Source organism: Sinocyclocheilus rhinocerous, unplaced genomic scaffold (genome assembly GCF_001515625.1).
Source record: "Sinocyclocheilus rhinocerous isolate Xijiao unplaced genomic scaffold, SAMN03320098_v1.1 scaffold967, whole genome shotgun sequence".
Lineage (NCBI taxonomy): Eukaryota > Metazoa > Chordata > Actinopteri > Cypriniformes > Cyprinidae > Sinocyclocheilus > Sinocyclocheilus rhinocerous.
In genome coordinates this window covers 411397-423369 of record NW_015660510.1, presented here as the reverse complement: position 1 = coordinate 423369, position 11973 = coordinate 411397, and the positions used below count along the sequence as shown (strand labels likewise).

Genomic DNA, 11973 nt, shown 5'->3' with positions numbered 1-11973 from the left:
ATTATTATTATTATTTTATAATTAAATTGCATCAATAATTTTAAAATTGTTTACATATCTTGAAAAAGGTGGTTGCTAACAAGTAGCGAAATGGGACTACAGAGGCTGTCGGGGGATGTTAAAAGTCCTCAGCCTACTCTTTAAAAAAACATTTAAAAAAAAATAATAATAATTAAAAAACAAATGTTTTAACAGTACAGTACCGGGTCAGAATGACCTAGGGGTGTGTAAATGATGGTAAGGCTCCACAGAGCTTTGAGAAAAAAATAAATAAAAATTATGATGTGAGCACAGTCATGGTTTATATGTAATTTCCATGTATATTTCATCTCAATATCCTAAGTGAAAGTGAAATTTTAGCCTATTAGCCTAAAGCTTTTTATGGAATATGTGATAGTACAGGCATTGTCTTTATTGCTTTACAGCGACTAGTCTTAATGTGCCATTTGCAGTTATTTCTGCAGATGCTTTGTTGTATACAGTGAGTGTATATGGGGATAATTCTTTTTTTTTTCTTTTTCTTTTCTTTTATAAATATACAATGTCAGTGCATGCGCCTGCATTTGTGGACTGACAAAAACCGCACACTCACCAAACATAAATCCATTTTTGCTTTAATAAAAAACAATATCATTTGAAAATAAATATGTTTAATAGTTATACTAAAAACACAAAAGGATGTTAATATTTAACAGCACCAATAAATATATTACTGTGAAAATATACTGAAAATGTGGCTGTACATGGCAAACAAACAAACAAACAAATAACTCATTTCTGGCACTTTCACGCAAAAAGAATGTTTGTTTTTCGATCACAAATCCTCGTCCGCAGGTTTTGTGTCTCCACCAAACTGATCGCTGATACAAAAACGTTCAAATGAACTAAAAAAGGCGCTTTCAGGAATGTTGAAGTGTTTGTCTCTCTTTTGTCTTTCGTTCTATAAAAGCCGTCCACAGTTTTTCAGATTGGTGACGATGTCGATAGGAAACAAAGCGAAACAATATCAACAATAACACTGCATATAAATAGATCAAATTAAATACACAGAATACTGAACATATTCTAACATTATAAATTAGATGTAGTGAACTACACAAAGGGATATTAGATATGTATATACAGATATTGTGTGATAATGAACAGCTCCTAAAGTCATGTGCAGTATTCTCTTTGGAAAACGTTACGGACCTTAAATAGTTGAGTTTTCTTTTACTACTGCGGTGAACGGAACGAGTTTGTTCCTTAGCAAAAGTCAGAATTTGCATTTTGTCACATTTATCGTTTTTTTTTATTTCCATGTATACATACATGTAATATCCCTTTAGTATTATCACACCAAGTCCTATTGGATGTTAGTCAGTACAGGTGTCTTTTTGACTAAGACTTCATCCTAGTAAGAGTGACATCACAGAAAGAGATAGTTCGGCATTTGTATCCCATGCCTGGACCCAGAAAGAATCGCTATTATGTCACTTCCTCTCCTTTGATTGACAGTCTGTAACTATTCATATAAAGGGTTGGAGGTTGTCATGGACATTCGTTCCGAGTCTTTAAATATGAATCCACAGCGGGCCGATCCAGTGAAGCTTTACCTCACTGCGTTCTGTCCAATCACAGGCCCAGGTGCAGTGACACTGAAATATATCCCATTCACACGCCAAGCAGCGTCTTCGTTTACTTGTTTGTAGGTGATAGCAGCGACACACATTGTCATTTAATATATATATAATATATATATATTCTATATATTCATATATTAATATCTTAAAAATAGACATTGGGATGGTATCTCCTGCCCTCGTTTCATTCTCTGTCTTTCGTTCAGGGTAGTGTTTACAGTTCATCCAGGGAATGCATCCTCAGGTTTAAAAGTGCTGTGCCGTAAAAAATAAAATAAAATCCTTCATTCAGTGTTCTTCCCAGCGCTCCGCTCATCATCTTGGTTTTTCACATCTGAAAGAGAACAATGGATTGGTTAGAGATCTGCTTGAGATATAAGTCAAGATTCACTTATTGATCTGTGTTTCAGCTACCCAACCAATCAGAGTTAAGCCTGTTTACCCACACTTCTGCGTTTACAATGGAAAACTGGTGCTCACATTGAAAAATACGCTGACTACTGCCTGATTTATTTTTTTAAGTAGCATTTGAAACAGTCTTATGCTGGGTTCAATATTTCAACGGTGGTACCCTTGTGAAAAAAAAGGAAATATTCTATTTAAAATAATGAACTTTAATATACTTTAAAAGTATAGTAATTTAATTATACTTAAGTGTGAAATGTAATGTTTTCAGACATTTAATTGCATGTTAAGTGAAAATGTGTTATAGTTAAATTATATTTTTTTGACCCACTTAATTAGGACTTAAGTGCATCTTTATGTAATTTCATAATTACTTCTGTTGTCTTTGAAATATGGTTAAAGTGTTAATGCTGAATGTAGTGACAAGCATTTATGATAAACTAAAATATACTTTAATGTAATTTCTGTTGCATCTTGTGTCATGTATTAAAACATATTTGTGATTACACATTTACAACACATATAACATATATTAATTAAATATAAATGTAATACAGAATAACACTGCAGTTAAAGTACTTTACATGTGCTTTATGTAACATACATGTTAGTTAACACATCAAAATAAGTGTACTTTTTTAAAAGCACAACAAAAGATTATTAAAACATAATGATATTTAAAACGTTTATTTTGACATTTTTAAAGAGTGCACTTTTTAAAAGTGTGTTTAAATGTGTTACGACACGCTTAAGTAAGTCACTTAAGTGGCCTTTTATTTCAATAATATCTGCAAGTACAGTTTTTTCTACTTTTAAGATTTACTTAAGTGCATTTCTGACAGTCTGAACAAAAACATTGCATTGTATTGTGGTTATGCAATTATGTAAAAATGTTCAGAGGTTGGTTGGACTTTTGGATGGGTTAAAATGTGGTTAGGGTGGAATGACCACAGGATCAAAGTATGCTGTGATCTCCACAAAACATAACAATAACTTTTGGACAACAAATACAGAATGCTAACATATGATCACACAGTTTAAATTAGTGTGACAGTTGATGAGAAGCAAGCCGCATGGACACACTTATATATTCACATACATAATTAAAAAAAAAATCTCATATTAGGTATCTGAAACATGAACAGCTAACAGCATGATTTTCACACGTGATGGCAAAATCAATAATACCAAACTGAATTCTGACCCATTATGAACATAAAATGACAAGATGAAAAAAGAATTTCTAATAAAAGGATGTGTGAGTTGCACTTCACAAGCACACACATATGCAGCATCCCTGCCTGTTTATACTCAAAAACACAAAATCATATTGCTTGCTGACAGAATACCAGCAAAGTCAGTTCGGGTACACTATTAATAATTTCTATGCTCAACACCAAAGTGTTGGCGCTACAAAACATGTCATTGTAAGTGCACAGCGGTAATGCACCAGATTCTGACATCAAATGTTGTATCTCATGGCAAATACTCCACATACACACACACACACACTACGCCAACATGCATATATAGAAGGGAAAATGCAATAAGCGCTATAAGCATGCATATTTCAGAGCTTCAGATGGGACTGGATGAGAAGATGCATGTTGCACGTGGTGACAGTTCATAAACAAACCTGCAAGTTCTTTCATTTAACTCAAGTTGTCTGGCCTTGCATTGCAATTGTGTGAATTTGCAGGAACATTTACAGGTGAGGGGGTCCTGCACATACAAGCGCTTTCGTCTCTCTGAGCAAGGCTCACAGTGGCTGCAAGGGAAGCAGAAGGGAGAGACAGAGAGACATCTAAGCACTAGTGATTTGGGCAGCGAGCTGGAGACACACACACTCATGCACCTCACCATCACACACCACCTCTATTCATTGCATAAATGTGGGTCCTTTTTTGCTTCGTTTTGAACATGGGTAGCATTAGTGGCAGATTGTGTGTGATGAGAGTGAATTATGACCTCATTCATTCATCAGTGAGCACACATGAGACACGGTGATTAGCTGCAACACTGAAATCAGACAGGAACAGTTATTGGACTGACAGACAACTGCATTCACATACACACATTCACTTATACACGAATGAAAGCAGTATGACGCAAAAGCAAAGTCTGCTAAAGTGGTTTGTTCAACTACAGAAACTTGACTCAGTTTAGAAGCACAATTTTGAATCATTTCTAGAATGGTTTCATAGACACATTATCTGTTGTAAAATTTGAATTTCTTAATTGTAATTGCACCGACACTGGAAAAAACAACAACAACAACAACTTTGTACTAACAGATACTAATGTTACAGGCACATTTATAATTTTTTTCTCAAACTGTATTTATTTAAAATTTGATTTAATATAAATAAAAATATATATTTATTACCCCAAACACAAAAACATTCACACAAATTAAAGTATTTATTATAAAGACCATAACATGCTTAATCAATATACTCTCTTTAGACATAAGCCAAAATGTTACTTAATGTAGGTCAATATAATAAAACATAATAAACAAAAAGCAAAATCAGCTGTAATATGAAAGTAAAATTTAAATCTAAACACATTTTGTTAGTCAATGTTTAATTTAGTTTACTTAACATAAAGGCAATTTTGAAAGACCTTGATTTTTATTGTGATGTCATTTTAAAATGTGCATCATATTTTCTTTCATTCACACAAAAATAAATGAAATTAAAAATATAGTCAGTATGTGTGCTGCACATCAACACACACAAAATACTATTTTTATTGTTTCTTTTCTTTCTTTCTTCTATTTTTTATTTCTATGGGGAGTGTTATTTGCCTTAGACTGAACAAAGAGGTTTAAACCAGATTTTCAATTAGATCAATATAAAAATGCACTTTAAATAAATGACAGTCATTTCACTGTTTTCAGTGTAGTAAAGACGAGCCCGTCTACAAAGAAAGAGATTCAAGCTGCTGTTGTCAGAAACATCAATGGGGCTGAAATACGAGTGAGGGAACACATGAGCATGGCGTCATCCCAGATGTGTGGTGGCACATTAGTACGATAATGACAGAGACAGCCATGCAACTTCTGTTTATTTACCTTTGGTTGCATTCCTGGGCCAACAGTGTGAATTTGAATACAAATAAATGCAGACTGAGGCTTTAAGCCGACAGGACAAGTGCGATTACAAAGAGCAAACAATCTGTCCTGAAATAAAGCCAATGACTGAGAGCAAAATACTGCTTGAGCGCAGGTGAGCCGAGGCGCTGAGATCGCCCGAATCTCCCTCTCTCGCTCTCTTTCGGCTTTTAACCCTCCCCACTCTGGGTTTTCTGCAAAACAGGAAAATAACGCAAGAAAAGGACATCTAAATGAAGCTGCGGACAGTCATGCTGAGAAAGATCAATCAGCAGTAGGGATGTCAAAAGTGCTTTGATACTAAAAAAAAATAAAATAAATACATTTTTAATTAATAGTTCATTTAAATTTCGTATAAAAATACTATTTTGATATTTACCTACACTACCGTTCAAGTATTTTTTAATGCTGTTCTTTTCAACTTTCTATCACGGTTTCCACAAAAATATGAAGCAGCACAAGTGTTTTCAACATTGATAATAATCAGAAATGTTTCTTGAGCAGCAAATCAGCATATTAGAATGACTTCTGAAGATCATGTGACACTGAAGACTGGAGTAATGATGCTGAAAATTCAGCTTTGATCACAATAAATTACATTTTAATGCACATCCACATAGAAAACACTTATTTTAAATTGTAATAATATTTCAGAATATTACTGTTTTTACTGTATTTTGTGATCAAATAAATGCAGCCATGTTGAGCAGAAACATTAAGAAATCTTGAGAACTGTTTTGAACCTAATTTGTTTATATTTATATTAATATTTAGCATTTTAAATAAAGTAATACTCACAGTCAATATTAACCTTTGCTGTGATTTTTTTAATTTTTAATTTTTTTTTGCTCAAAAATTGTACTGTGAATCGTGAAATTCCACTGGTATTAGTATAGAGTACTGAAATTTTCCTGATGTGACAAACCTAATTAAAGCGAGGAGCAGCACGTCACAGACGGTGAGGAATCAACGGCAGACTCTACAGTCCAAATAAGCAGCTGAAGGATCTGAGCCGTAGCATGTGTATGTGTGTGTGTGTGTGTGTGTGTTTGAGTAGCTTAGAGGTAAGGATCGAAGTACAAGGAGTTGAACTTGAGCTTGTGAATCAGAAGCGAGAGTCGCTGGGCTCCCCGCCCCCAGCGTGAGCGCTTGCCTACGTGCTGAGAGAGACGACATGCAGAGAGCCGGCGCTTAGCCCCATGACCAACGGATTTCATTTAGCCCTCTCAGCTAACCCCATCCATCTATGTACGCTCGCATTAACCTATAGGTGCAGAAACGCACACGGCCGCCGCTCATCCAATTAAACCGGGAACATTCCTTGACCTGAACCTACCGCATTTTGATCTGAATGTTTACCATTAGATAAAATATCGGAGCAAAAAGATGCTGCAGGAGCTTTTATCAACATTGACTTCACTTTTCTGAGCCATTTTTGTAATGACATTTGACCAACTGGTTTCAAGGCAGTTTTTAGTGGATGCACGAAAAGTGTTAAAAAAAAAGTATTTTCCACGACATTCTAATTTATTGAGATGCACCTGTATTTTCCTTAAAATAACAGCCATTTGATTTGATATTTCTGTTATGTGCACTGCAATTCTACTATTTTACTCATAAAATGAGTATTTCTTGGTATAAATCAATGCATTTGGGTTTATTCAGCAATATCAAATCATATTTTTGACCAGTTTAACCAAACAGTTGCTGGTCCCTATTGACTTCCATAATATGGAAAACAATACTATGGAGGTCAACTTGAGACACAATAGCACTAAATGAGGTTTGTGAAACAGCTCACAGCAACCAACAATAACCTCTGTCTCAGGATCACCTACTATTTAAAAGGCTAAAAATAAAAGCGGGTTAACGACAGACACTTGTTACTATGCATGATTAGTGTGGGGAAGTTGTAAAGCAATTTGTGAATGACGTGGACTGCAATTCCGCAAGTATCTGTCATTTTTTCCATGGGCACAGATTCAGTATTTAGCACATGCTTTAATCCAAAATGACTTGCATAATTACTATTTCTTTATGAGACTGCCATGTTCAGCAGATGGCAAGCACTAAATTATGAATGGTTACCTGCCAGAAATAGAGATGTACTAGCTATAAAAAGACGTCCAACACAAATAAAAGGAAAAGCAGGTTTTGTTTTGGGTGTTGTGTCATGATTGAGTCGTGTTGAAAGCAGTGAGTCTTGAGTTTGCGCCTGAGGATTAGGAGGGATTCGGCTGTTGTAACATTTAGTGGAAGCTGATTTGACTGTATGGGTGTGAGAACAGTCAAGTGTTTCACTTAGCTTTGTTGTAGGGAAACAGGGTTGAGGGTGTGTCGAGGCGTGCTGTGGGAGTCATGACGGCTGTGGTCGTAAACCGGGCGATGTATTGAATTCTCACAATATATTTGCAAAATTAGCAGACAATTAAGCATCATCATGAATAGTACCATGCTTTTTAATGCACTGTTCATGTGTACACACTCACAGTTCTCTCTGTTAATTTCATATTTGTTTTTATTTAATATGTAGTTATTTATTTCTTCATAATGCTTGCACAACGCTTGTTAACTGTTAGTAATCAGTGGCGATAGTGATCCAGTAGAGGGAGTGCTGAAGGTTTTTTATTACGTTTGTATTTATTCAGCTGAAATTAAATGTTACTTTTTTATTCATTTATTTTTTAATGGTTTATTTTATTTCAGTTAATGTGATTCTATTTTAAGTCATGAAAATGCTGCAGATCGATGGCACTGGAGAAGTGGGCACATTTGATCTTAAGAATATATTTATTTTGGGCATTTTTAATTAATAAGGACAGTGGCCAGATGACTTTAAAACGTTGTGAGCTGGATTTCCTGGAACTTTATATTTGGAATTACATATAAGTGAAAATAAAGTAAACTCAGAGTGCCGTGTGTTTACAAAGTGAGCTGCGCTGGCGCTGTGGACATCTGAGTTCATTTAGAGTGCTCTCATACAAGGCAAACTTCTTGTGAACCACCCTAAAACTAGTGTTGAACAATAAGCAAATGGGATGCACCAGTTATGACAAAGCAAGCAGCATGAATCTGGCAATGATGAAGATATGCATACTTTCATTTCTCACCCACATCATCTCAGCTGTCATTCGTTCCATTCACATACAGACAACAAAGACTGCTAAAGCTTTACCTACTGTGAGTCACGTACATAATATAAACACTAACCCACTGACAAATCAAATCTGAATGACTAGCTCCTACTGGAACACATTCCTAAAAGTGCGTTATGCTCTCAATTTGATTGGTCAATTCAGGCGAGCAGCTAGAGATACGCTGCATCTTCGGCACTTGAGCTTTACTGCTAGTCAGATTGCTAAGTCCTAACTGTGCTAACATAGTGTCCAGCTGGCTGCTTCTCATCGCCGTTCAATCAACCCAGTCAATGCAATTTTTTGCCGCGTGTTTAGAAACGCCCTGCACCATAGAACCGTCCACACTGTCAACAAATGAATCTTAACCAAATCCCACAATGTCCCAGATGAAAAATGGACGAACTGACTGTTTCAGAAACATCTGTTATCTTTAAAATCACCCAAAAGCTTGACATAGGAAATAATCATAATATAATAAAACTCAACTTACTTTTCTTTCTTTGATTTGACTTCTTCCTTTTGCCTATAAAAGACAGATGCAACAGAGGTTTAATTCACATTTCATGATTTAAAGGAGCAGTTCACTCAAAATGAATATCATGTCACTAATTACTCATCCTTGGTGTTACTTTTTCTCTGGAACACAAACATAATTTTGGAAGAATCTTCAAGCAGATCTTTAACACAACACCATATTTCCAAGCAAATACAGTGCCATTATATATGTCGCAACAGATTTGATGCCAATTAAATTTGATCACGATAACTTACAATGTTTAATGTAACTGAAGTCCAACATGTGCCATAGGCACCTTTGATTTAAAATCTCCAGAACAAGGGAAGACTGTCATAAAATAATGACTTAAACTTTGGTCTGTTCCTCACACAAAGGTATAATTTGATTGCAGAAAACTTAGAATATAGTGTGCCAGTCCAATAGAGTGTATTGAATTATTGAAGATTTTATGCTTCCACAGAACAAACAACAGCATAGTTAATGATAAGCACGAATGGCACGATTTGCATTTTGCAATGAGCTATTTCTTGAAGATGCATTTAATCTTAGTTTTAGAGACGTACCTGCATTCACACTTGGTGTGTTCTGTGAAACTCAGTTGAAAATTATGCTGTGATACACGATGTTTGACTCGCAGTACCTACAGGAATACACAAAAAAAGCACATTTAGTGTGAGAGCATGTATTCATGCACTATATGACTGTATTTTATCATTTTTATTTTAGTTTACACTGTTGAATGAATAACAAGACCAGGCCTCAACTGTGGCCAAGAGCAACTTCAGCCACATAAACGGGGCATAAACACAGTGTGCAGCGGTAAACAACATAGCTGACATGCCAGTTAACACCGCCTCGCTGTCCCCATGTTGGGCAAGCATGAAGTCATAGGAAGCAGGGTGAAGGACTGCACGTGCTGGATTGAACCAGTCTCACCTCCATGGTGACGTTGCGGGTCTCTGTAGGGACACACTCGAGCGCTTCGTCATTGCAGCAGCCTGCACAGCGCATGAGAACCACACAGGACGGGATGTACGTGTGCTCGATCTCGTCAGGATACTCCCGAATGATGTCTACCAGCATCTCTCGAGTCTTACACGCACTTTTTTTATACACATCCATGAAGGGAATCACTAAAGAGGAAGCAAAGCGAGAAAGTTCAGTCACTATCATACCTTTTTTTTTTTTTTTTGGTCAAATTAAAGGTACAGTTCGCGTAAAGTTTTATCATTATTTTCTTACCGTCATGCCATTCCAAACCTGTGTGTTCTTATTTATTTATTTTTCTGTGAAACGCAAAAAGAGAATTTTTGAAGAATCTTCATGCAGCTCTTTTCCATGTTCATAATGACCATGACTGAGTCTGTCCCTCACACAAAGCTATCATACGACTTCAGAAGTCTTGACCCTTGTGAAAAAATAAGTGCAATTAATTGTATTGAATGTGCACTTGTAGTGTACACATCTTAAAATAGTGTTTTCAAACTGTATGTTTAGGCATCATATAATAAATATATAATATGAATTAAATAAAAGGCAACTTTCATGAAAGTGCACTTTGTAATTATGTCACATTAAAAGTTTAACTTGGAAGTACATTTTAAATCATTGTTTTATCAATCTTTTGTTGTGCTTAAAGGAAGTACACTTATTTTGATGTGTTGACTAATATACTAAACCATATGTAAAGTACTTGATTATGCTTTTAACTTTAATGTGTTATTTAATATAACATTTAAAGTTACTATATTTTTATTTTACTAAATTGCAACTTATACTTTTATACTTTTTATAGCCAGCAGTCATGGTAACTATGAAAAGAGTGGTGTGAAGATTCTTCTCCTTTTGTGTTCCACGGTCAAAATAACAGCATACAGGTTTGGAATAAAATTAGAGTGAGTAAATAATTTCCTTTTTTTTTTTTTTTTTTGTGCAAAAACATTTCCTGAGCAAGGCCCACCATTAAAGCAATCCGTGGCATAACACCTCACACAGGCCTGTTCTGCTCACTGGGGACTTCACTTTCCCAAGTGGGAATAAAAAAAAATGTTGAGGCACACACACCAGCACATGTGCCCCACTTGCACATCCACCCTAATCTGTAAACCTCCCTAAACTGGCTTCCCATCATTCATTCTGATCACGTGCCTCATGACCCGCAGACTGCCAGGGAAAAGCATGACCTCAGGCAGTGTGGCGCCAGGCTTCACTGCAGACACCTGACCTCCATGAGAAGCCCACCCTCCCTGACACTCCCTGCCACCCATGAATCTGTCAGTGCCCCAGAGCCATGCAAGAAAACCAAACACAACTGTATTCATGATGCTGATCATGATAAAGTCAGTAACTGCTAGTAATCAATTGGTGGTACCAGCCACATTTCACCCAGTGCCCTATCATGGCACTTCTTCGTTTATGGCCATGATGTTTGTATCTCATATCTTTATTTAGCAAAGTGCAAAGTCAAATATAAACGGACTGACTACTACTAACCAAGATTCAATATGTGCATTTAATGCAAAGCAAAACCGTCTAGCATAGGAGCTCTACATTGTGGGAAAGCATTTATGAATGGAAGCAGATTGGGAATGACGTAAAAATAACAATACACGTTCCCCCAGAAACGTAACAGGGACTCTATACAAACAACCAGGTCCACTGCGAACAAATAATTGTGACCTTGAGGGCAAATCAGGAATAAATCACGCAATATTTGTTAATAAACAAACACAGCCATGGTCAATGACTCCACACAAGGTTGCTTGCGGGTAGAATAAATTATTCACTTTGACGATCCTAATGAGGGTGGGAAATATGCCCTGACTCCTAATCTTGAGTGCCCAAGCAAATATGTATGTAAGTTCAGGCTCAGTGTGATATTAAACTGATTTAGGAGAAACAGTGCTGCGTAACAAAAGATAACTGGAAACATACAGCATTGGATGGACTATATAGGCCTATTACCTGCCTCAGGACTGGAATAAAACCATTTGCAGTTTAATCTTTGCCTTAAGAATGTCATTACATGTATGTCCTCCAGGTGGTGCTGGACTCTTAGCCCCATTTCCAAAACATTTTTCATATCATACATACTTCAACATTTATGAACACTGCACATAAAAAGAGACTTACCCTCATTTTTGCTCTTGCCCCCTTCTTTGGGTATGTGGGCAGCCT

At 36.1% G+C, this 11973-nt stretch overlaps 1 protein-coding gene across 7 annotated transcripts in view; it reads right to left on the bottom strand.

Annotated features, from left to right (window-relative positions):
- Window positions 1-404: 404 nt before the first annotated feature.
- Window positions 405-11973, bottom strand: part of LOC107725277 (vascular endothelial growth factor A-A-like) — an 18060-nt gene continuing 6491 nt past the window's right edge. For 2 of the 7 annotated variants that reach the window (XM_016534487.1, XM_016534489.1), the window contains exons 3-7: window positions 9733-9929; window positions 9360-9436; window positions 8770-8802; window positions 3664-3795; window positions 405-1956 (exon numbers count right to left, since the gene is read on the bottom strand). In XM_016534487.1, coding sequence (XP_016389973.1) covers window positions 1938-1956; window positions 3664-3795; window positions 8770-8802; window positions 9360-9436; window positions 9733-9929 — 458 coding nt within the window. In that variant the 3' untranslated portion in view covers window positions 405-1937. Of the gene's footprint in view, window positions 1957-3663; window positions 4047-4826; window positions 5337-8769; window positions 8803-9359; window positions 9437-9732; window positions 9930-11928; window positions 11972-11973 lie in introns of those variants that run through there. The other 5 variants (XM_016534488.1, XR_001638104.1, XR_001638105.1 and 2 more) reach the window with 5 other exon arrangements.